Raw genomic sequence first — 25,723 nt, 5'->3', positions numbered from 1 at the left:
ATGTCAAGCGGTCAAGGTAGTATAAAACGTCAAATGCTACAAACAAGTTTTTTTTTAAGACCAGTCAGTTGAAAAAACATGTCACTCTCTAAAGTCAGACATTGGTCTCTAGATGAAGTGTTGAAAAGCTCAGAGGTAAGACTTTAATTACTCCCAGCCTTCTGGTGTTTCCGACTGCCTCTTGTTTCCCTGCCTTCATAATCAACACAGCCAATCACCAACCTAGACTCCTGCCCTCTTTGAGATAACAAGGTTGTGACGAAATTAATTTCATGACTTTGCTTCTCGCAGGAAAGATATTTCGTCGCCTTGTTTCTTTGAGAAGAGCACAGAAGAAAAAGAGAGATTTTGTTGGATCCGGCACACTTTGAGCAATGTCTGACCTTTCTGTTGACCTCCAGGGCCTGAGAATGTTTGTTTCATGCGTAGGACTTGTAGGTAACATCTTCCTCATCCTTTCCATCTTCCAGACCAGAGTGTCCAACATTAAATCCTTTGAGCTTTTTCTGCTGGGACTCGCTTCAGTCAACCTAGAGGAAATTGTCATCATAAACGTCTATGATGTTATCATACTTGACACTGTTTCCACCACTACTGGTGCCTGGTGGTGTCGCTTGCTAAAGTTCATGACTACCTTTGGTGAAATAGCCAGCATCCTCTTCACCGTCATCATCTGCATCTTCCGCTACCAGAAGCTGAGAGACGTCGACCACAGGGGCAGCCTCCCGATTTGCCTGGACAGCATTGCATCTGCGTGGATGTTGAGTGGAGTTTGCGTGACGCTCTCCACCCTCCTCAGTCTCCCGATGTTTGCCGTTACCTTTCAAGGATCCGTGGAAAACGTGACGGAAAACAGAGGGGGCTGCCCTACCGATTTCTTTCAGTGTGGTGAGAATTACTGTCCTATCTTCAACCGTGTGTACAAATACCTCATCATGCTGCTGTGCCACCTGCTGCCCTTGATCATCGTCACGGTCACCAGCTGCTTGACCATTGTGGTGCTCCTGGGCCGAACAAATACAGTGACACCGGCCAATGATATCATATCCCCCAATCACCACCATGGGAAGAGTCACAGTCTCTTTCGAAGCACGGTGGCCGTGGTGGCAGCCATGGGATTGTTTCAGGTAGACTGGACTCTCTACCTAATCCTTCAGTGGACTTTTAGCCCAAGTGACTGTCCTATTTGGATTGAAATTGAGTTCTTTATCTCAACTTCCTACATGTCTATTAGTCCATATGTGTATGGCATAGGGGGGCACTTGTTTTCTCTTGAGAACTGCAAACATTTGCTTAAGCGTTAAATAAGGTTCGCTCTGAAGTGCTTAATCGTTGCTGAGCTCTTCTTTTTTATTATTATTATGAAATGGTAGTGAGCAAATTAGTATTTGCAGCAGCTCAGTAAAAGCTTTAACCTTCAACTTTGAACCATTAATCCAATAAGTGGATAATGAGATAGATTTACATTTACTGCCGAATTATGCCGCTGCTTAAGGAAAATATTTTCTCTGATTTGCTAGAAAGATTCCGGCCCCTATGTAGTGTATTAAATTTAGTCTAAACTGAGCAGCCTTTCCAAACAGCCCAGCAGGTGGATGCGGTGCAGTTTACCTTAAATGAACTGTGTCTGCCTCTTGCTGGAAGATGCTAACTCAAACAGTGCCTGCTCTTTTAATGCAGCGCTCAATACGGTGCAGAGGCTTTCAGTGCTGTGAACAGAACATTGTGACCTTAGCGTAAATGGAGAGAAGCAAATCCTTACATACAAAGACCCAACATCAAACAGCTGGAGACAGCTTGGATGTTTCTGCACATTACTGACTCTTCAGTGCAAATAGCTATAATGTTTTCATCTAACGGTTCCCTGAAAGCATCAGAGATTAGACTCATTTTGGTGAAATTTGCTCCACATAAATGTCCCAGCGGCCCAGTTAACCTGGTCGAAACTTTGCTAATGCAAGTCACACCTAAACCCAGATATGAAGACATTATCAATGTTTATTCTGTACTGTTGTGTAATCCACTGTATATTAAACATGTACCAATGACTAAAAATGCAACTTTTGTTTGAATTTGGTGACTGGATATACATGCATTGAACTAAATCTTTGTAAGCCTGTTCAGCACCTTTACTCCCAGAATCACAAAGCTTTGTGTATATAAACATGGGTGCTTTGTGATATCAGTAACTTGCATTACATTTTTCTGTCTTTAACTAACATAATAGACATCTGTCTATTATGCAAAATAGACAGACGTCTTGAATTTTATATAATGTTATTCCCTCATCAAAAACATCCTGGAGTGTTGCATTTCCAGGGACAACCATTTGGTGGTGCCTGAACACTTAATCTTACAACCCAAAGCTCCACCTTAGAGATGCAGCTTCCCCACTTAACTCCTTCAGACTAGCAGCACCAATAGCAAACACTTAGTGGAACTGCGCGTCTGCTGAGCTCATCATACGAACTACTTTTCAGTCCAACGCTCCGAACAAATGACACAATGAGAAGCATTGTTGTTGTGATGAGTGTCTGAAAGAACAGGAGATTCTTAAAGACACAGAGGCCCAATTTCAAGGCGTTAAATTGCGAAGTCAAATTTCTGTTAAGCTATGCTTGATATACAGCATTTTTATAATAACTGAAGATGACAGTTATTTGATTGTGTTATAAAATTTAACAATGTGTCTGGAAAATACACAATATCCCCCCTTTAATTTCAATTATCCTTGAAAAAAAAAACCTTGGAGAAAATAAACTTTGAAAAAAACACACGATTCTTATATATAAAGGCTTTTTCTATGAGTAGCATCTCAGATTAAACCAAAATAGAACAAAGTGATCTTATAGGTAATATTTAGCGGAGTAAGTTATTAGTAATATATATAAAAAATGACCTTAAGTCATTGATTGTTAAAGGTAATAAGTGCCATGCCCATGGTTCTACAAATGAGCACGTTCATTATGAAACACTTTCATTAGACGGCACCATTTTGTACCTGGAAAAAGTCTGCACGAAGCAACCAGAGTTGCATTATTTTAGATTAAGAGATAAAGTTATTTCTAACCCTTGTGTGTTGTGTGGTAACCTCGTGTTAACAGGGTTGAACCATAACTTTAGGAAAAAATTGTATCCATATAAGCACTATATGTGTAAAACCATTAAATTATTTTTTTTAAATAACCGTTTGAGACCCAGCTGTATCTTACGTAAGGCACCCAACTTGTTTTGCTGGTATAAGTTGCATTTAGACAACATGTGTTGTCGTCCTCCATTGTAATCCCAAGCCCCTTTAGTACAACTAGACTGAGCAAAAACAAAATGGGGCCCACAAACACACACTGGCTGGGTCAGTGTGTGTACCTACCTGATAGCTAAAACATGTTATTGGGGGTTACAAGTAAAATACATGACTGATGCCTGATGAAGTTTTAGAAAAACAAGAACAATCAACAATACTGTATTTAGTTTCATTAAACAAGGCAGCAGCTGTAGAGCTGATATTAATTTAAAAAATGAATTTATTTACACTCAGTTTTAATACTACTCTACTAAGCGTTTGGATGAATTCTAAATTATTTTCTGTGCTCTTTGATGGTTACATTTATTGGTAGCCTTTTCCTTTTCTAAACATTGTCTTAATAGAACACCTTCAACTTTTGGAGAATATTTATGTGACTTCCTGTTTGATAAGATGGCACAGAAACAGAACTCATCTTAGAAAGATCATTGGTCAAAGCCCAAATACCTTCTATAACTAAATACATCTATCAGGAAGGTAACAAACACTTCCACACGGAAAACTAAAGATGGTTGAGCTCATGTAAGCTCTACACAGCCTGTTGTTTGCTAAACTATAGCTGACTTGAGGAAATCTTCAAGTCAACACTACTAGAAGGAAGTTTATTTTTTGTGTGTTTTATTGTATTTATGGATATTGCATAACAGTAAAATTGCGTAATTTGACGCCTCTGACGCAAAGAACAGTGTTTAATAGTGGCATTATTTTTATGGAGTGTGTTAGCATAAAATATGTCAAAATTAAGACATGCAAAGATAATTCGGTGTTACTCTAGGTGACTGACGGGGTTTTATAATATATTTTATTCTTCTTTAAAATTAACCAAGCAGAAAGAGAATTTGATATTTTCCCAATAAATAAATTAGGTTAATGATTTTTTTTAAAATTATTATTTATTTTTGCTGTATCCGCGCGCCGCCATCTTAATAAACCCCCTAGGCCAATCAGCTTTGACGGCATCTTGTTTAGGCTTAATATTTTAAATTTAATTATGGTGCCAAACGCTGACTCTTTGTGGCAGTTAATTATTTAAGATAGCATGTGAAGGTTTGCGCCTTAGAATTACTTTATAAAATACGTTTGTCTTGTTTTTAGAGGTATTTACACCACGCTACAATGAAGGGACCGGCGGAGTTGTCCAACGGGAGAAGATTGCCCATTGGCTACTGGAGCTCTACTGCTTTGCTGAAAGTGCGACGTCATAGCCCCGGAGCACGGATGTGTGTGTGTGTGTGTGTGTGAGTGAGTGAGTGGGGCAGTGAGGATTGTGTGTGTGTGTGTGTGTGTGTATGTGACTCACAGAGGGTGAGAATGGAGATGAGATCGAAAAGGTTGAAGAAGTAAAGGAAACCCACAGGAAGAGAGGCGAAGTGTCACGCCTTTTTACAGTAAAACCCGGGAAGCAATCAACGCAACTTGCACAGAGTTGTACGTACCGGCTCGCCGACCGGGGAGCGCGAGGTGAGAGAAAAGGGGAAATAGTAAGAACAACCATAATGAGCTCGTGGATGGCGCTGGACTCCCGCTTTCCTCGCTCTGGCGGGTCGGGAATCACGCGCCATTGGAGGGGGTGATACACACCGTGCATGCGCGTTTGGCTCACAGTGGCGTGCACGGGTCGGTCGATGCGAGCACAGCGGCGTGGCTTTCGGCCTCCATTTGCCAGTTTGTGTTTATGTTCGAGGAATTTACCGAGGCTCGTCTTGGCGGCCAAGGCGACACGCAACAGTTGGGGTTTCGCCGCAGACGTCATTGTTGCACGGTGCTTGTTTGACACGAGGTATCGGTGCTGCGCTGGGAGGTGAGGTTTTGACGAAACGTGCAACTTTTCCAACTCTGTGAGCGGCGGAGCGGGCGGCCTTCCTCCCCGCAGCAGCGTGTGAGAAAGAAAGCGCTGTTGTTTAACTACTGATATTAAAAGCCCGACTTCTTCTTTTTTTTAACGGAAAAATACTAACCCCAATATAATTCGTGAGTAAATGTCGTAACCAAGATGGTAGTAACCTGTGTAATCATGTCTTTGCCTTTATTAACACCTTTATTGTGGAGCATTTGCCTGCTGGTGTGATTACACCAGTGTTGGGGGCAGGATAACAACAAGAGCAGGTCACTTTTCTGCTTGATGCCTGCCGTTCACGAAGGTGATTTTATTTTATTTATTTATTTATTTATTTTATTTTTTTTAGGGAATAAAAACAGGCCCGCGTTTTAGCTACGGACTTAGCAGGGTGCCATCAACCAGCCGATTGGTTGGCCAAATAAAATACTTTTTGTTGTCTATTTTAAAGTCTGAAATTTTCGGAATGTAAAAAATAAGTTGTCATTGGACACTTAAAGTATTTATTTCACATCCGGTTGATGGATTTTAATGTAAATATTGTAAATGAAAATGTCGCCGTCGCGTGAAACTCGTGGCCAAATGGACTAAGCCTAGCATCAGAACTAGGTTAAGTTCATTTCCTATATGTTAGCTGTTTTACAAATACAGATTTCACAAATCAAATGGTAGAACTAGTTAACACTGGCTGGTCCCAGAGGAACCCATAGTTTTAACTTTGTCGCCGTACAGTATTTTCCGATGGTGTGAACTAGTCTCTTGTAATGGCTTTGCTGATATGAATGAGTTTTAAAACTTGCAGTTTGAATATTTTTTCTTGTGGGAACACAGCATCTCCAGTTTTGTGCTTAGTTTTCGGGTGTAATGTCTGCACTGTTGGGATGTCAGCCCTATCTACTTCCTGCTTTGTCGTCCACCAACTACCCACCTTGTAGTTAACATTGGCTTATCATGGTAGGGTTGCTTAAGGTTTCTTGAGCTAGTTTCAGTGCCTTGCACATTCTTTGTTGCAATTGAGCTTTTCTGCATTTTGCCACAAACGTATGCAATGCATGTCAATGCTTTGTCGAACCAGCTTTTGCTGCAATTGTAGCAGCCAGTCTTAAAACGGTTTCTCTCTAAAGGCTTTGTACTCTGAGAAACTAAACTGTTCTTCAATGCCAGTCAGATTAGATGGAGAGCATCTTGGGATATTAGTCTCCATGGCTTAGCACAAATTTTGAATGTTATTTTGGATTTGGGGTTGGCCATGCTAGCAACTCCATTGATGCTCAGGATGAATGTTTAGGATCGATAACCTTGTTGAAAAATAAAACCTCCTTTCCTGCTGAAGTAAGCATTCCCACAGCATGATGCTACTGTCGCCATGTTTGACAGTGAAGATGGTGTGTTCAGGGTGATGCATTTCTCATCTATTTTGGACTCATTTGTATATGGTCTCATTTGTAAAACATAAAAAGCACAACCCCTAAGTTCGACCCCTAATTTATTATCATATCATATTTCAGGTTAACTTGGGAAATGTGAATGTTTAGTTTGTCAATATGTCCTTCTGCATTTAGATTTTTTTTTTTATTAGAAGCCTTATCCCTGCCTAATTTTATGTATTTGTGCTGTTGTGAAAACAAGCATTGTGACTTTAGTGTAATATTTTATTCAAAATTTAAATTTCTATTTAACACTGAAACAAATGTATTGAAACTCCGTAACCATACTTTGGCTTCTTCTTTGCTATTCCCAGTTTTTAAACCGCAGCCAGATGCTGCTTCGTTTACAGGTGTCGGCCATATTTGGAGTTTTTGCGACACACTCTCTTCATCACTGTCTATTGACTGAGGTGACAGACAGACAGATTCTCTACCTGACTGTCACGTCTGTCTCTGTTTCCACATAATGGTACGATCCCATATAATCAGGAACCGAAGATAAATGTACGCCACACTTTACTGGTTTCTCTTTTTCGTAAAAACTTTGAAAACCATCTTTTCCTGCTGTTCTATTAACTAAAATCATAATAAAACACATTGAAATTTGTTGTTGTCACCTGACAAATTGTGAAAACTATCAAGAAGTGTGTTTCCTGTCGCGTATGGATAACCTCTGAACAAAGCCATAATATTCCAGTGATTTTATTATCCTTGTTTTTTTTTTTGTTTTTTTTTTTCCAGGAGCCAGATGCAGTGTGATGATCAAAGCTGTTGGTGATGCCTGCCTCAGACTCTGAACTCGCAGCCATGGAGGTCAACCATGAATTGGAGGAAGAGGAGGGCAACTTGCCCGATGTTCCGCTCGCAGACCCCCCTGCTCCCGTTCCTACTTCTCCTCCCTCCTGTTTAACCACTGAAAAGCCCAATTTCGCCACTGACGCCACAACGGAGGGCAAAGCCATCTCCGTGGCAAGCAATGAATGTAGTTCGACTCTTTCTTCACCTGCTGAAGCTAAGCCTGCTGTTACACCCCCTCCAATACTTGAACAGACTTTCGACCAAACCCCTGCTACCTCACAGATACTGTCTGCAACAGACCCCGTAAAAAGCCCAGGAGCAAGCCTGCTTTCCATTTCTGATCCTCCACCATGGGTTCCCACGTTGCCGCCTTCCGTGTTCGGCTGCCAAGACCAAGAAGAAGATTTCCCCGCTGTGCTCACCTTCAAGGGTGTTTCTGTCACGTTGGAGAACAACACCATATGGAAGCAGTTCTGCCAGTGTGGAACCGAGATGATTCTCACTAAGCAGGGTCGCCGCATGTTCCCCTACTGCCGCTATCGCCTGGCCGGTCTGGACCCTAATCGGATGTACAGCCTCGTCCTGTCCATCGTTCCGTCAAGCCCGTTCAGGTATCGGTGGAACACGTCCAGATGGGAGGCCAACGGGCCGACGGAGCACCAGTCTCAGGGCCTGATCCGAGCCTTTCCCCACCACTACTCGCCCTGCCTGGGCTCAGACTGGATGAGCTGCTTGGTGTCGTTCTATAAGCTCAAGCTGACAAATTGCTTCCAAGATCAAGAGGGTCACATGATCCTGCACTCCATGCATCGCTACATTCCTAGGCTTCACATCATTCCGGTTCTGGACGGGGCGACGCCGACAGTCGACAAACCCGTCGTCATGGGACCCGAGAGCATCACCTTCACGTTCCCGCAAACGGAATTCATGGCGGTGACAACTTACCAGAACTTTCGGATCACGCAGCTGAAGATCAACCATAACCCTTTTGCCAAGGGCTTCAGGGAGGACGGGAACAACTCCCGCCTTCAGAGAATCCATCCACCTGCTGTGAGTCCAGAGACCCGAACGAAGCTCCTGAAACCTGCTGAACCCGCTGAGCAACAGGAGGAGGTGATGGATCTGAGGTGAGTTGGCACGGCTCCTCCTGTTATTTCTCTTTGTTATTAAATTAAACATTTTAGACTACTGAAAATGTTTAGAAGAAAAACAGTCTACATGTTTGTGTAAGTGAAAGAGAAGTGACAATTATAATTCAACTCAAGGAATAGGAGTCGATTACATATTATTTTTGTGTGTGTGTGTAATTTTGTGTGTTTATTTTTAATTTGGTATGACTTGTGTATATCTTCATTATCTGTTTTGCTTATGGTTTATTCTGAGGACACAAACATAATTACATGTTAAAGTGACACAATACACCTCTGGAGTTGTTCACAATCCATTAATAATGAGAAGAAGAAGTTAGGGGTAGGCCTAACCCCATGTTTAATAAAATGTTTCAGAAGAAAAAGTGTCAGTTTTGGACATATGTAATCCACTGAATGGGGGGGAAATGTAGTTATGATGATGTTTTTGTAAAACCAAGTTTGACTGAAGAGAGTTTCACCCACTATTGTTTAATTTTGTAAACTTATTTTCATGCACTTTTGAGTGTAGTACAAATCAAATAATGCAATTTGATTCCTAAATGGGGACAGTCCTGCCTTTATTTCATTTTACGTTTGATTTTTCTATAGTTGGATTCAAAATCGCAGCTTCTATCAGAGAACCTGCAGGACATCTTTTGCTTTTAACTTTGTGGTAGTCTTTGGATTTCAAATGTTAAAAAACTGGCCTGATCAGTGCATCGCTACAATATATTGAAATGGTGTTGGATGGCTGTGTTATTAGGTAGTAATCGTACAAGTTGTACCTTAAAATACGGCAGCTTATTCTTGCTCTGAGGAACAAGCAATAGCTTCCACTAACAACAATCTGATGCTGAAACTAATTGCTGTGCAGTAGAAAGTGTTGTGATGGTTATTCCACCTGCTTAGTTAACTGAAAGATTAGATAACCATAGCAGATTTTAATCCATTATAACTACAGTCTGGAATGTACTGACAAAACTAGGGACACCTGCATGTCGCATGCTATTAAAGACTTAAAATATTTCATCACATATGTACCAAAAACCTTGGCAGTTTTAGACTTAATGGTAATCTTTTAATTGGGAGTTTAATGTTGAAAGTGCTCGATGATTTGCAGTGGGTACAACTAATGAAAAATAACAAATCAAGAAAAGGTGGCAGTGACATTTTCTAAACCCGTTCAAACAGCTTCATAACATGTAATTGTATGTGGACGTAGTCAGCGTTCATCAATAGTTTCCCCATCATACTTTGCAGGTGTCGTCAACCTGCAGCCAACCCTTTGAACGCATGGCTCGGGTCATTTTACGTACCGTTTTATTTGCATGGTGTTCATAACCATCTCTTTATTTGTGTAGCGCAAAGAGTCAGGATCCTTCCTCTTCATCTGCAAATGCACAAGAGACCAGACTGGTGCTGAAGCCTATAATGTCCCAACCAGTTGGCGATGGTGATGCATATGTGCCCTGCATCCGGGGCAAACATGCCCTGGGTGAGATCGTTCTCCTCCAGAACCAGTCTGCTGTTGAACCCAAGAAAGACGACACGGCCATTGTTCTTCTGAAGGCAAACTCAGGCTTGAGGAGGCCGCCCAAAGCAAGACCCAATAAGTCCAGCTCCTCAACGGGAACCCCAGTACGATCGATTGGGTTTCGCAAGAGGAGAAGGAGGAAGATCAGGAGTCGTTGGACGATGTACTATGCAAGGACTTGGAGAAGGGCGGCTGCGGCTGCCAAACCGGCCCACAGCCCGTCATTGACTCTGGCCATGCAGCCAGAACTGGACGAAATAGAAGGCCTGCTGTTTGTGTCGTTCACATCGAAGGTAAAACTGCTAATAGGCGCGTGTTTAGAAAGAGTAGACAGTGAGGAGATATTAGCTTGTTGGGTTAAGATTATTCTCCTGAAGGCTTAATTGTTTTATTTGACAGGAAGCTCTTGAGGTTCACGTCAAAGACAAGCTATCAAACGCCTCATCATCAGAAGCCGCCGTTTCCACAGCAGAGCCGATGGAGACGGGTAAGGAATTGAGCAAGCTTTTTTTTTTTTTTTTACCTATGCAAGAAAGGTATGACTTGCTTGTGTAAATGCACTTTTTGTTTTTTTACGTTTCAGCTGTATGATCTATGATTTTATTGTTGATGTAGGAGACTTGTGTGGCGTTTCTGTGGAGGAGAATCCAGAGACGCAAGGGGAGAAAACGGCTCGGTTGGAGTCTCTCCTCCTGGATGACCTGAGTGCTCTCAGACACAGACAGGTCATCCATCCAGTGCTGCAAGAGGGTGAGTTCATCTAAATGCCTAAACAAGCTAAAGTAAGTCCATGTGAATTTATTCACCGGTTGAATCTCTTAATCTGCATCCAGTGGGCTTGAAATTGAGTTCCTTAGACCCAACCAAGGCTGTCGACTTGAAGTATCTGGGTGTTTGTCTGCCACCGCCTCCTTCAACTCTGACACGCCAAACCAGCACACCAACTTCATCGCCTGCTGGTAAGTTAGACAGATTCTGGTTTATTTTTATTTAAGCTAAAGCTCCAAATTTGATTAGAGTCATTTGAAATGTAAGAATGTCTATAAGAATGTCCAGTCGCTGCTTAAAGTGAAAGAAAACCTACATTATTTCCAGATGTGCTAACATTATAACAACTTGACTACAGTTTGAAATTTTTAAGTTTTGTCTCTATATTCTATGGACTCCTTAAATTGTCTCCGAAAGTGGAACATTTTCCTTCCTTACCCTGAATCTTAGAGTTTTTCAGATAAGAAGGAGAACTTCATCTGTCTTTATTTAATCCATAAAACAAAACTCGACAGCTTTGGCAGGTGTTGGTAGTAGACTGACTATGACGGATAGCCGTGCTCAAGGCTGAATGGATTTATGAATGGAGATTTGACCATGGATTCACAAATAGGAATTATAGTTACTTTACTGAAGGTAGCAGATTTTTTGTCCACACAGGATGTAACCTGAAATGTGTGGGTGAATAACAGTTTGCCCTTTTAAATTTGTGGCTCCTTAAAGAAGAAACTGACCTTAAATGTCAGCCTATATTTGGATATCATGTAAATTACAGCCAAAGCAAATGTCAGATTCTCAAAAGACCAGTGCTGTTTTTATCACAGTGATTACCTGAAATAAACTTTGTCCACTAGAAGCTGATGAGGTCCATGTGAAAAATAATTTGGAAGGGATTGAAAATAACAAGATTGCAGATGATGTGAACTAGTTTTGTCCTAGGTTTCTTTACTTTTTTGTTTTCTGTAGCGATAACGATGTAGCTAAGCTACCAGAACGCCATCAAGTTCAGCTATCCGGTGCTGTGTCATGCAACACTCAAAATCAGTGAATTATGGTCAAGAAAGCACAAACGTATAAATCTATATGTATATTTTTTTTTCCTTTTTTGATCTCAAGTGCAGCCTTTATTCGCTGGTACTCGATGCAATCTGCTTTGTGCGTCCAGTGCAGAAACTGGGCTGATAATCTCTGCACAACACGGGCATAAAAAGAAACTGTAAAGAATGAAAATGAAACGCTGAGAACACTTGGCGGATAAATTTATGCCTCACCGAAAACTGCACAGATGTTACAGACAAAAATCTCTCTATAAGCTGTGTGTCCTCTCTAGTTCTTGCAGGAGACACAGATAACATAAACATACCTTTTTCCTGAAAGCTTTTATTTTCACTCTCACTGTCAGTTTTGTGCTTTTTCGAATTGGTTTCCACAGCCTGGCAGTTGTAGGTAGATTACATCTGACGCTGCGGGGGTTTGCTACCGTCTGTGGACACACATGTCGGCCCAAAAAGAAGGGGCCAGTATTCAGCTAAAACTATAAAATAAGACAGCTATTGAATTAATATTGTTTCATTGTGATTCTAGTGGCTCTCTGGAAATACGTACCTAGAATTGATTTCAAATTAGCTGCACTGATGCTCTGGGTGTGTGTGCGTGTGAGAGAGACGAGAGATCCAGTTGAAGGTGAAAAAGAAAAGATTTGTTTTTCAGTCGCAGAGCTACAACTTGGGTAGTCATTCCAAATCTTACGGAAAAGTGTAACAGCAAGAAATTTTAAATGCATTCTGCTGACACAGACTTCTGTGTTTTCACGCCTTTGTAGAGAGAAGGGAGGAAATGGGGCTCGGGTCGGGGCTACGTGCTGCGATGTAAAGACATAAATAAGACGGACTGTTTCATTTACTCTCAAACTGAACTACAACTTCTCCCATCTCAGAGGAAATTTGTAATAATCCGTAGATCTGTAATAATTAAAGCCTGCAAGATCTGTCTCAAAGGAGCAGTACCTCCACACACACACACACACACCAACACACACCTGCAACAGCAGCAGCAGCATGTCGGCTACTTCCAAACCCTTGATCGTCTAATGATGTCCGTTCCTGGGTGGTTGGGGTGGTTTTAATTTGTACCTCGGTATGTAAATGCTGTAAAAATAATCGCCAGTTTAAGTCAAGTTTATTTGTGTGGCACGTTTTAGCTAATGGGTAGTTCAAAGTGCTCGACATCATAAAAACATAATACGGTAACCAATTATGAAACGAGCAATAGACATTATATTTTCTAAAATGCCACCATCAAGCAAACGTAAATAAAATATGTCAGCCAATGTTCCAGCTAGTGGAAATCAAAGGGACTCTAAACAGATGAGTGTTTAGCTTTGACTTAAAGCTAAACCCTGCATTTCTTCTACTGAAAAGTCTTCCTCACATTAAACGTCTCATTTTATTCATGTAAAGTGAAGCGCTGCAGCTCTTAAGCCAGTCGTTTGTAGATTTACTGGCGTGTTTTGGTCCACCTGTGCGTCAGATTTTGTTTATGCTACGAATGCTCAAACATGGACAGGAGAGTTCATGGTGGGTCCTGAGCTGACCTGGTCCTGCTGCAGCAAAGCATCCCCAAACCATGACACTTCCACTGCCATGCTTCACAGTCGGTGTGATGCTGTCTTTTTTTTTTTTTTTTTCCAGAGTTTGTTTATTTTTATTTTATTTTTTTCCCAGAAGCCCTTGTCTTCTGGCAAAGATTCCAACATTATTGCATCACATGCAAAGACTTGCTGATGATATTTTGGTGTTTGAGACTTTTTTTCAGCATTGTGCCTTTTCCTCTATGGTGAACTTCATCGTACAGCCTAACTGGGTCATGTTGGCAGTACTGCTAAATGTCTCTTAGTTATTTACCATTTTCCATGTAGTGGAACGTCTGATTTTCAGCTCTTTTGAGTTCTCTGTTACTCTTTTCCCAGGCTGATAACCTGCTACAATCTTCTACCTGAAGGTCCCAAGTGACTTTTTGGGTTTGACCACAGTGTTCACTCTCACTTCAACAGTCAGGAGCACAAACCAAGCAAACTGTCCGACACTTAAACTCATAAAAAATGGGGAGTGGCATTTGGTCTTGACGAGTTAAACCCATATGTTGTTTAAACCACAAAATTCTAACCACAAATGTCAGATTTTAGTACCTTTTGGAGGGGGACTCCCCCCCCCCAAAAAAAAAAAAAAAACATCTCCAGTTTTTATTCTTTTTTAATATAGCTGTGTTTCAGACTACTGCTAACGCTGTCTAATTATGTTATAGAATCTCAGATTTCACAGCTTTTTTTTTTTCTTCCCCCACATAATTTTGTATGAAACGGGGAGAAAGCCAGCTTAATGCATCACTGTTTCCTGCTGATTCAGTAACCTCCATCCTGTTGTCACCCCCTCAACCAATTAACAGCACACTTAATCTCCTAATTAGTTTTACCATAAAAATCAGCTTTACAACATGTTCAGGGTGTCTTTAGCAACTGACGCCACTGGTTTAAGGAGATTAATGGAGCCACTTATGTTTTTTTGTTTTTTTTTAACGTCGTGTCTGAAGGACCAAAGATTGCTCGGAGTTGTAACTCTGCGTTTTGTCTTGCGCAGATGAGGAATTGCCCTTTATCTCTAGAACAGGAAAAACAAAGGATGTGACAAAAATAAAAGGATGGAGAAACAAGTTCGCAAGAAGCCAAGAAACATCTGCTGCTAACAGCGAAGGTAAGGCTTGTTTCTCTTGCAGCTTCGGGGGTTTCTTTTATCAAGCAGCGGGATTAGCATAGTCAGTCTAATTACCAAAAGATTAACTGAACTGAAACCAGCAGCTTAATGCGTTTGTGTCTGATTCATTATTCTTCCTAAATAAATTAAAGTGTTGTTGTTTTTTTACTCCCTTCCTGAAGGATTACAAAAGAACATGTCTGCTTTCTGCAGCAACATGTTGGACGAGTACTTGGAGAACGAAGCTCAGCAAATCAGCGAACGCGCTGCTGCGTTCTCCACCAACCCAGAGGACGCTGTGGCCTACCAGCTGCCCGCCAGGGGCTCCAGCTACGTCAAGACCCTGGACAGCGCGCTCAGGCATCGGAACGCCGCCTCCAGGGTCTCAGGCGGGACCAGGAGGCCGTGCCCTCTCTCTCGTAAAGCCTTGGCTCAGACGTCTCCGACCACTTCTAAAGCCCCGGGTCCTGCCTCGGATCCAGACGCTGCTGCTGCTGGGGCCGGTTATGCTGACGACTACTCACAAAGGTAGGAAGGAGGCATTTGTCTCCGCCTGATGCTCAATATTTTGGCACATTTTTTCCACTTAGTGTGTCTTGAGAGAGTAGCTCAATTGGTTGTGGTGAGATTTCTCTACTGTCTTGCTTGTTTCTAAATCCTATGAGGGATAATTTATGTCTATGAACTCACAGGTTTGTTTAGTACTTACCATTTAAAAAAAACATACAGGGTAAAGAAAAGGACAGTTTATATTTCTGTTTGCTTTAATAATCAACCTGCTGCAGCAACGAAGCTCTCTACCATATTTCCATTGTAGTTCAAATCATTTAAATATGTTGGTTTCTGAAATAATCAAAATCAGAAATTGACGTTAAATTTAGACTGAAAAGAATCCTGTTTTTTTTTTTTTACATCTCGATTCCTTTTCTGTTATTCAAGTCGTTAATTGGTACATTTAGTATTAATTTTTTAATAATACTAAGGCTGTAAAAAGTTGTGGGTTCAAAACTTAAAATTTCATACAAACATATGTTTGCGATTCGAAGCTCATTTCATGAGCTGCTGGTGAACGGCTCAGAGGAAGTCTTGGCTAACGTAACTCTTAGCTGCACACTGCCAGTCAGCTGGCTAATGACTACTTTGACTTTTTCTCTCTAACAAAAAGACACATTTCTAATTTCAGCTTCTACCTTTTTACTTCTTAACTTAACAGATTCCAGTGTTTTGTTGGAGCTTACTTTAGCAAGCTTGGTTTATATTTTTCCAGCAATTGGCGTTTTAATTTTTTTTTTCTTCACTTCAGATGTTTATTTTACATCAAACTTTGTTCTTGCTGTACCAGTGGAACACGTTAGAAAGTGAAAAGCTGTAACTTGTTGTGTCTCTCTCTCTGCCTCAGGCTGCCGTCCAGCCAGTCGGCAGCCAATCAGAGAGCTGCAACGGGGTTCGGCCAGAGCCAGGGTCCGACCCACAGAGCTGCAGGCTTCACAAAGATCCAGCTCAGGCTGCTGCAGATGGAAGACGCAGCGTTTAACCAGGGCCTGGGCAGAACACATCTGACTCCAGAAAGACTCTCGACTGCTCTGTCTGTTATCATGAGCAAAGAGGTAACAAAGACCGGGCAGAAAGATGTTTGACCTCTGGGATAGAAGAGCCTCTTCTTACCGTCTCTTTCTCTCCTTCAAAGAGGGGATTGCCCAGTGAGCTCCCGTTTCGAGACGACTCTGTAGGACCAAAGTGTGGTCAGGACTTCTGCAGGCTGGGCTGTGTGTGTCCCAGTGTGAAGCAGCTGAACACACACCCCGACCACTGCAGACAGCCTGAGTGCATGTTTACCTGCAGCTGCCTCAGACGTAAGATCCTCCAGATGTTAAATCAAACCCGCTCTGATTACTGCAGGGTTTTTATTTATTTATTGTTCTGACCGTCAGAGTAATGGACGGCGTGGATACTCCTTAAACATTTTCAGATTGTGTCACAATCACAAACTTTAACATGTTTCAATGTTAGTGGGATGTACAAACACAAACTGGTGCAAAATTGGGAAGTGGAAGAAGGCTGCATTGTTTTTATAATTTCAGACGTAGCTCAGGTGTCATGTATAAACAGAATGCCAGACTAGGAGTAGCTTCTGTGAAGCGTAAAAAAAACAAAGGAAACATAAAGTTAAAAGCTGAAATAACGGTAAACACTTGGCGTACGGTCACAGACCTTTTCTCTGCTAGCGCTACATCTCTAGTGATCAAAATATTTTCCCTTTTTCAGAAAACAGTCAGATGGGATAGAAAGTGTCTAAGCATGACTTTCAGAGCTGTGCCACAGATTTTTTTATTAGCATTCAGCTCTGGACTTTGACTGGGGCATTCTAACTCTAGAAAATTCTCCCAGCTGAACCTTTCCTTTGTTGTTCCGCCTGCCTGCTCTGTTCCTTTCATGAGGAGTTTTGTTCACTCTTGTTCTCTTAACAAACCTCTGAACGTCTGGGTTTATACTGAGAATAAATCACACACAGATTGATCAGTTTTCAATATTTTAGGTTCTAAAAAAATCTTTATTTTAGATCAAGTTGTATAAAATCTTCAGCAAAACAGTTTCTAAAGTAAATGCTTTTATTTAAAATGTCACATTTTCCCCTCCTTCAGATATTTACAACCTGCATTTGATTCTCTTCCTGCTCATAATCCAAATTTAGTAGAAGTTCATTTAATTCTTTTTTCTTTTGTGCCTTGTCATCCAGCTCTGATGGACACAGAACAACCGACCCAGAATCGCTGTGGCTCCTCTGCTGCCAAACTGTGGAACCGCAACATTCATGACGAGGATCTAGAGCCGCTTTACACTCCCAAGGTGGCTTCGCCTCCCGCCCCAGTGAAGTCCAGCAAAACCTGGACATTTTGCCCGGCACCTCCGGTAAAATAATGTTTGTTTGTTTTTCTTCTCTTGAAGCCGATTGAGTTCCACCAATTATTCTTCATGTATTTAGTAGTAATAAAAAAAAGTTAATTAAAATAATTATGAATTCAGATGCGTGAAGAGGACAAGGATCCCGTTTATAAGTATCTGGAGAGCAAGTTGACGTGCGCACGCGTCAGGGCATACAACAGCCTGCCGCCTCCGGTCGTAACCCTGAGCACCGCGCTTTTCGATCAACGGGACAAACCGGCGCAGAACGTCGATAAGCCCGTCCTGAATCAGGAGAACGCTGCTGACCTGACCCATCAAAAGCCAGGTAAGGAAGTTAAATTAATACTTGGACACTTAAAGATTGCTCTGTGACTTAGTATTTCACCACCCACTGTTATATTTGAGATATTAAACGTACAAGTCGGTGCATATTTCTGTGTTTATGCAGCAGATGTGGATACAAGGCCTGTTGCAGCAAAAGTGAAGCAGCAGATCCAGATCCAGTCCATGTGTCTGTGGAAGAACGACCGCAAAATGGTGCTGGAGGGTTTGTGCGACCGCATGAACCAGAACCGGCTCCACCGGCGTTTCTACATCGGGCCCTACCGCGTCAGCCCTTTGACCAGAGTCACTTTGAGGAAACCCAGCGGCACCATCATCACCTACAGGGTGGGTTTGTGTTGTCGCGTTCCGTCAAATGGAAAAGCAAGCCGAGCGTCTTGCTGTTGTTTCTATGGATGTTTTATTGGCTAAAGGCTAAAAAGATCTTCTTTTTTTTTTAATCCGAATGCTTTTAGATGAAGATCAGTAAACCAGAAAAAGTGAGCGACTGTGAGGATGAAAGCGAGGAGGAAGAGAAGTGTGATGGAGATGCTGAGGAAGAGGTAGCAAAGGACCGTGGGAATCAGTGTGGGGAGACCCGGGCTGGGAGGCTGAGGGCCCGGAGAAAACAGCCGGACCACCAACCGTCCGGACTCATCCAGGTACGCCTACAACGAACGCTGTGTTTTGATTTATTTCCCATCATCCTCTTTTCACGGAAAGATACCTCTTGAACCTTGTTTAATCAAGCTCTGAGATAAATGTTAATGTTGAGTCAGAATAAAATCTCAGCCATCTTATAATAAAACATGGACATTTCCAATTCATATCCTGTTTTATTTTTAGAAGAAAAAAAAGCAGTTTATAATGTGTGAAACATTTGTGTTATTTTCACAGGAGTGACATGTATTTCTTTTGTTTATTTAGAATTTTTCAGCATATAATAATCTAAATATTCACCTTATCAGACCCTTTATCTAAAAGGTAACAGAGACTGTAAAATACAGCTGTAAAAAGATGTGAGGAATAATTGTTTCTTTTTAGAGTTTTACAGAACTAAATTTATGTACATTTATATTTATAAAGGTGCGTACATTTCCTTGGATTTAAATGATTTATTAGGATTTTGTCATGATGCTTTAAAACGCATCCGCCCATGTTCCTCCATTTAACCTTTAGCTGTAATGAAAGCCTTATTTTATAAGAAATTGTAAAACAAAAATCTCTCATATTAATCTGGCATTTATGAAAGAAATTATTTTGGTGATCCTGACTGCTCCAAATATGAGTAATGGTTAGTCTGCCAGTGACTTTTATTGGTGGATGTTTAAACTGTACCATCTGTATGTAGTAGGTAATGAGTTTTGGTAGGTTATTTATGGATTATTATCAATTTCTGCATAGTTAGTTGTGTTAACAGCTTAATAAATTTATGCCATGGGTTATAGCAACCATCCCTGATGGATAAATTATTTAAATATGTGTATCTGTTTTGTTTTGTTTTCAGGTAAATGATAAGTACTACAATCGGGCCATGCTGTCGCTCGGCAGCATCGGGTCTCTGCATCCAGCCAATCGTCTTGCAGCCCATGTCACGGGTCGACTGTGGACCGATAAAATCTCTCAGGTGAAAAAATCAGAGGACTTCAGCTCCACACCAGAATCCCTTCATGTAAAAGCCACAAAGATATTTGTTCCTCCGGTTGTGGATGAGAAGACGACACAGCAGACCAAAGGTGAGATCGGTCCCAACAAAAGCACTTTACTGTGATGAGTACAGGAAGTCAGCAGTTCAGAAAGCATCAGGCTGCTGTCAAGTTTTTTTTTTGTTTGTTTTTTTTTTCTTGCGTCTTGTGAGTCTGGAGTGTCCAACTCATTTTCATGTTGGACCACATATCAACATTATGAACGTTCCCATGGGCCACTGCTGCCAGACTGTAGCGATGAAGCTCATTAACAAACTGTTTAAAATATTAACAAATAACGGTCTCCGCATTCGATGAGTACTTCTTAAATAAAAATATTGAGCATCTTGTCAAATGTTTTTTGGGGGGTTTTGCTATCAAAATTATGGATTTTGTTCTGTTAAGAAATATTTTCAATTTTGCAGTATTTTAATGACCTTTAATGCGACTGTTTGATGCTCGCCATATTGATCGTGAACTAACTTGAAATAAAAGGCAGCAGTGTCAAATGTAAAAAGTGCTGCCACCTACAGGTGGAAGTTAGTAGTCACTTAAACCCACTATTTTTGACATTTTTTGTAGAAAATGTGCAATAAAATTACAATTATGCATGAGCTCAAAAAACTCTAGGTAACTGTTTATTTTTACGTGAATACCTCAAAAAAATTGCGAAAAACTGTAGAGACTGATTGGTGTAATTTGCCATTCCGAGTGAAGAGGGCGACATAAAAAGCTATGGCAGGTCTTGAGTTTGACACCTGTGTTGTAAATTATCTTGTGGTTATTTCCCTAACTGCTGCTCCATGTTCTTTGCTTCCTCAGCCGATTTACACAAACCGAGTAATGGCTCCCCGGCGCAGGGTTCTCAGACGTCCCAGCCTGTCCAGTCGTTTGGCCCAATCCAGCAGAACATCCACAGCAGCTCCACATCCTCGCCCGTCTCCCTCACCGTCTCCCCCTCGCTGAAAAGCCCCAGCTTCCTGGCTAAGAGCGGGACGTACTCCTTCAGAATCTGCCCTCCGTCCACCCATGCCAGCGGAGGCCAGAGCTCCGCGGGCGTGGCCCTGCCAGGGGGCTTCACCCTCATCCAGCTTCTGAAACCCAGAGCTGACAAGGCCGGAGGGCAAGCGAAGCCCCCCGACGTCACCAGGAGAGCTCCAGCTGAGGACAAAGTTTCTAGCCTGAGCCATTTGGCCAAGGAGTGGGTCGGTTTTGACACCTTCAACAAAGTCAGGACCTTACTGAGCAGCAACGTGCCAGAGCCTGATTCCTCCTTTGAGAGGAAGATGTCGTCAGGTGGGAATGATGAAGAGGACGACCTGAAGAATCAGCAGGGATCGTTCCATACCTTATCCTCAGAAGAAATGAGCTCCGACTTCTCAGACTCTGATGAATGCCAAGAAGACGTAAGCCCTTTTGTTCCTCGCAGTAAATGTTTAATGTTTGGTATTGTCGATGGAACAGCTCTGAAATCTGTTTCTTCAGGAGGAGATGGTGGACATTGAAACTGTCGAAGGGAAACAAGGAGAGGTCATTTCTAAAATGAGGAAAGATGCTTCTGCGATATCACAACAAGCAATGTAATGGGTTTGGATGTTTTCTCATTGAAGTTTCAAATACTGATAAAAGTTTAATCGGGCTGATCTGTGTTTGTCTTCAGGGATTCTGCAGATGAATGTCGAGAAGGAAAGGATCTCAACGAACTGGTAATGATTATATACTGCTAACTAACCCTTATCTATCCTATCAGATAGCAAATATTCACAAATACTTAGGTTTCCTCTGAAAGTAAAGCATATCCATTGTCTTACGTGCATTTATTATCTCCTTTGTATCAGATTTTAAAGTATAACACTGATTCTGAAAACCAAAGGCCGAGGACACGCAAGAACCACTCGGCGCTGGAGAAGCTGAGGCGCTGTGAACAGCGAGTTCTGTTCGACAGACTGCAGAGTCTCCTCAAGCTGGAGTCCAGATCTTCCAGGCATCAGGTTCTTAATCTGGTCAGTAGTCATTCAGCAGTCCAGGTGGAAACCTGAGTTTTGCCGGCGTTTGTTTTAAAATGATGCCTTCAGTGGCCAGTAGTTGGAGGTTTGATTCATTCATGCATGTTTAAGAATCCTTGAATCTCCAGTGGGAACCATTTGAGAGTGTTTTACCATTTCAGTCTCGAAATTGCCTTGAAATTGGGCCTCTGTCTCTTTAAGAAGCTCCTGCTCTTTCCCACATGTCGTTTTCAACACATCATGACAATGCTTCTCATTGGGTCATTAATAACCATTCTTACGAGTGTTGGACTGAGAAATAGTTTGTTTGATGAGCTCAGCAGACTCTCAGTTCTACTGGATGTTTGCTAATTGCTGCTGCCGCTAGTCTGGAGGAGCGGAAATGGGGAAACTGTGGGGTGGAAACTCAGCTGGACACTGCTGCTCTGAGGTGGAGCTTTGTGAGAGCAAGCGTTTATGCACCCCTGAATGGTTGCCATGGGAGATTCAAGGATTTCTCAAACATAGATGAAAGAATCAGGTATGTTTTTGATGAGGGAATAACATTATAACACAATATAGAGCTCAAAAAAGACAATTTTACATAATGTTTTTCATTTTAAAGACAATTTCAAGACGTCAATTCAAAATGTCAAATTTCTTTTAAGGCATATTTGATGTATAACAACTGAAGGCAACATCATTACTGGATTGTGCCTTAAAATAACACTATATGCATAGAAAATACATAACACCCCCCATTTAAAGCCCACCCTATGGAATATGTAATGCATTTAAAAAATTAATTTACTATTACAAGGATTTTTGCTTGCGACACGTACTCTTGGAAAGATCGTCAATATCTGAATATCTTCCTCCTTCGTTTTCTTTTTGCTGTTTCTAGGCTGTAAAAGAAATTGAAAATCTGGGCAAGACATCCAGATATTTTCAAGCAGAGAGAACGAGGCTGCTTCAAGCTCAGTCTGTCTATTTGAAGAAGCTGTCTGTGCTGGCCGGTAAATACACCGTGTTTGATGATTTGAGTACATGTGCAGGTATTAGTCGGTTCGTCAGTAACTAGCTTTCTGTTGTTCAGGGAAGCCCGAAAGCCTGATTGAGAGCAAGCTAAAGGAGATCTTTGAGCGGCAGAAGCAGCGCGAGAAGAACATGAAATGGAAGCCTTTCTTTTCCCAACTTCTGCAGAGCAAGGCTGCTCTTCTTCAAGCCACCGCCCCTTCTTCTGCCCCCCAGCCCTCGTCACCGCCGAAGCCCGACCCGAGCCCCCCGGGTCAAGCCCATCTGTCTGAGGCTGCAAAAAGAAATCTACAAAAGCTGATGTCTCTGTACCATCCTTCAAAAAAGTCGGAGAAGGCTCCAGAGCAGTCCGTCAATAACATATTCAAGCAAGACGTTCCGACTAAAGTGTCCATCATCGTTCCACGGCAGTTTGTCAAAACGGCGCCGAAGACGGAGGCTCAGCAGAAAGAACCCGGAGCTTCGGATCAACCGGCTTCGAAGTCCGAGGAGAACCAGAAAGCGTCTGAAAATCCAGATCAGAACTCCGTACCCACTTCTGTAGCAAACGACCCACAGCTCCAGGACAAAATGGCCGTTGAAGGAGCGTCCACCAAGCCTGAAACGTCAGGAGCTAAAAGAACAACCATAGTCGTCCCTTCAGGGCCGCTTGCTCTTCCTCTGATTCGCTCCAAAACCGGCAGACTCATACTTCCCTCCTCCCTGAAACCACGTAAGCTAACAATAACATTTTATACTCGTACTCTAATAATATGTCTGCCTCTCTTTTAATTGCAATATTCCTAAAGTTATTTTATTTCAGTCTTTCAACAAAGTGAAACTCTTCATCCATAAACACAAAGAAATATATCCTGTTTGTTTATTTATGTTTGTTTTGATGACTGTTGCTTTTGCTGCTAATAAAATAACAAAATTCAGTTGAAGGTTGCTATGAAAGCAATCTGGGTTTAGTTAACACCACAGCAGGGCTGCAAATAATCACCTCAGATCTGATGCAGCAATTCAAACAAAAGCTGACTGCTGTTGAACTGATTTGGTTAGCCTGTGTGACCTGTAGCATCAGGCTATATTTACATCAGACGTCTGTCTGGAAGCTGACGATTGGGAAAAAGTTTTACGTTTAGACGGAGAGGACAGACACCTTGAATCCGTTGTAGTTGTCATGCCAGGCCACTGAATGGCGCTGTGGCTTTAGCATGTTGTCAAAAAGCTCATGTGCCGTTGACAATTAGCTTCCGCTTAATTTAAAAAAAACAGAATAACCATTTGATATGCTGGATAAGGCCAACATATCAAATGCTAATGCTAGCCTATTCATGCTAATGACCAGCAGAGTAAGAATGCAACCCAGAGGGTGACCAACGTAGACTTGTTGGTCACTAGCCTCTCCAAAGTTAACACAAGTGAGTATTCTCCTTCTCATTTGCCTGCGCAATGTGCTCAGTTACCACCGCTTGCCTATCATTAATCAGATCATCATGCCATAGATTGGACAATTGGATCCCATAATTAGTGTAACTTACTTCAGTAAACACACAATGGAATAGGTGTACTTCTGTACAGTTATTGTGAACTATTCAGATTTTCTGATGAGACTGAATTTTGGGATTCTATTAGCAGCAAGTTAGAATTCAAAAAAGCTGATTTGAACTATAGATGGCAATCTTGTTTATTAAAATGTACTTGTTCCATCATTTTCATAAATCGTATTGCATCTTCTCCCAGTTGGTCAAGGTTACTACACCGTGATGTTCATGGATTCCAAGATGAAGGGGGAGGGAGACGAGGCCGGCTCTTCAGCCAATACAGAGCAGTCTCTGGCTGATCCTTCCAAGAGTTTCGAGAAAGCCTCCCCTGATGCTGACCAGCCGTCAGATTCTGATCCAAAGAGTTCAGGCTCAGTGAGCCCCCTCGCTGATCTGACCTTCCTCAACAAAGCGATGGCGTTACCGCCACTCGACCTACAAGTCAGTGAGGCGAACCAAGGAAAGCCTGTTCCAATCTTGGTTAGAACCTCATCGGGTCACATATGTTTGAAGCCGGTAGGTCAGATCCGTCGTCCTCCTCCTGCCAACCCCGAGCAAGATTCCAACCACGACAAAAGCCGGCCGTCGAAGAGCCAGGTGTCCCGTCTGACTACAGACGCTACCGAAACCAGGTTGGCACAGACCAAGAGGAGTGACGCTTTTATTAACAGGCTAGCTGAACTGAAGCAAGGAGACGTTACTGTGGAGGACATGAAGGTCAAACGAGGCAGAGGAAGGCCTCCGGGAAAGAAAACGGCACAGGGACGAGGTGCTGGTGTAAAGCGAGGAAGAAGTCAAGACTCCGACGACGACTCCCCGGTTAAATTCGCCATTGCGTCTCTCAAAAGATCCAATTCACCGAACTCGCAAGGGGAGGGGTTCACTTCCCGACCGCAAACGCGTGGTTCTCTGGGAAAGGACTTCCCCAGCGAAAAGAAACGCTCGTGGATAGACGTGGAAAAGGAGTTGGAACCGGACCTCGATCTGGTATAGTCTCTAGAGGGTAAAGTTGGACTCATTCCTTTTGGTACCAAACAAGCTCTCTGTTGCAGCAGCGTGATCGAACCTGACACTTTTACCTCCTTTACTGTTTATTGGTGTCGACATGACATGCAAGCTTCACCACATGTGCCTGTTTAAAACAAAAAAAGGGCCTAGAAAGGTACCTAATGCTGCTGCTGCTATTGTTGCTGTAGAGAAAAGTCGAATTCAAAGAGCATTACCTGACCTGCTGAATGTATGAAGTCTGTGCTTAAACTACCGCAGGCAGCTTTCATCAGGCTGTTTTCTAAAATGAAATTGTCTGTAAATGTGATGTTTTTTTTTGTTTGTTTTTTTTTTTAACCGCCTTACTGACTCGATTACGTTGTACTTGAACTTGTTTGTTGGCGTCATGCAGAAGAGAATCAAAACTGAATAAAGCCTTAGGAGGGGAAATCGTACCAAACCATGAACTGCTACAATGACTTCTCATTTTTTACACTTCAAAAAATAAAAGTCCTTTTTTTAGTTGCACTTTATATTTCTGGTAGAACTCAAGCAATAAGACATTTATTATTCAGCTCGTACAGAAACGCTACTGATCTCTACTGTGGGATGTTAGTGGTATTCCTTATTATGTATAAAGTTGATCTATAAGAAATAGTCTTTGTGAATATTTTGTTTCTTTTTGCTGTTTTTTTATGGAAGACTTTGGGTGTGATTTTTTTTTTTTTTTTTT

The 25,723-nt window shown here is 41.9% G+C and overlaps 2 protein-coding genes across 6 annotated transcripts; both read left to right on the top strand.

The window, feature by feature from the left end:
• The first annotated feature begins 313 nt into the window (after positions 1 to 313).
• On the top strand, positions 314 to 2,049 carry ora6 (olfactory receptor class A related 6). Its single transcript, XM_007544785.2, has one exon. The coding sequence runs from the start codon at positions 375 to 377 to the stop codon at positions 1,302 to 1,304; it is 930 nt and encodes a 309-aa protein (XP_007544847.1). The 5' UTR covers positions 314 to 374; the 3' UTR covers positions 1,305 to 2,049.
• Positions 2,050 to 4,331: 2,282 nt separating this feature from the next.
• mgab (MAX dimerization protein MGA b) lies at positions 4,332 to 25,453 on the top strand. 5 transcript variants are annotated; one of them, XM_016667702.1, is made up of 22 exons: positions 4,332 to 4,765; positions 7,317 to 8,493; positions 9,858 to 10,323; positions 10,430 to 10,517; positions 10,646 to 10,780; positions 10,864 to 10,989; positions 14,434 to 14,547; positions 14,730 to 15,075; positions 15,947 to 16,154; positions 16,235 to 16,400; positions 17,285 to 17,457; positions 17,572 to 17,776; positions 17,900 to 18,120; positions 18,249 to 18,434; positions 19,280 to 19,508; positions 20,280 to 20,863; positions 20,943 to 21,037; positions 21,118 to 21,163; positions 21,296 to 21,460; positions 22,347 to 22,458; positions 22,539 to 23,189; positions 24,203 to 25,453. In XM_016667702.1, the coding sequence occupies exons 2-22, from the start codon at positions 7,346 to 7,348 to the stop codon at positions 24,994 to 24,996; spliced, it is 6,258 nt and encodes a 2,085-aa protein (XP_016523188.1). In that variant the 5' UTR covers positions 4,332 to 4,765; positions 7,317 to 7,345; the 3' UTR covers positions 24,997 to 25,453. The 5 variants fall into 5 exon arrangements, with proteins under 5 accessions (XP_016523188.1, XP_007544846.1, XP_007544844.1 ...); XM_007544784.2 differs by having other exon boundaries at positions 7,310 to 8,493; positions 17,903 to 18,120; XM_007544782.2 differs by having other exon boundaries at positions 7,310 to 8,493.
• The last annotated feature ends 270 nt before the right edge of the window (positions 25,454 to 25,723 follow it).

This window comes from Poecilia formosa, unplaced genomic scaffold, assembly GCF_000485575.1.
Source record: "Poecilia formosa unplaced genomic scaffold, Poecilia_formosa-5.1.2 Scaffold2214, whole genome shotgun sequence".
NCBI classification, from domain to species: domain Eukaryota; kingdom Metazoa; phylum Chordata; class Actinopteri; order Cyprinodontiformes; family Poeciliidae; genus Poecilia; species Poecilia formosa.
This window is presented reverse-complemented; position numbering and strand designations above follow the sequence as displayed.

Bases quoted from the DNA above. Each gene is read 5' to 3' on its own strand.
- ora6 (XM_007544785.2), top strand. From the start codon at position 375: ATGTCTGACCTTTCTGTTGACCTCCAGGGCCTGAGAATGTTTGTTTCA.
- mgab (XM_016667702.1), top strand. From the start codon at position 7,346: ATGCCTGCCTCAGACTCTGAACTCGCAGCCATGGAGGTCAACCATGAA. The intron at 10,324-10,429 runs GTAAAACTGCTA...TTTATTTGACAG, and splicing joins TTGTGTCGTTCACATCGAAG to GAAGCTCTTGAGGTTCACGT. The intron at 10,781-10,863 runs GTGAGTTCATCT...ATCTGCATCCAG, and splicing joins CCATCCAGTGCTGCAAGAGG to TGGGCTTGAAATTGAGTTCC.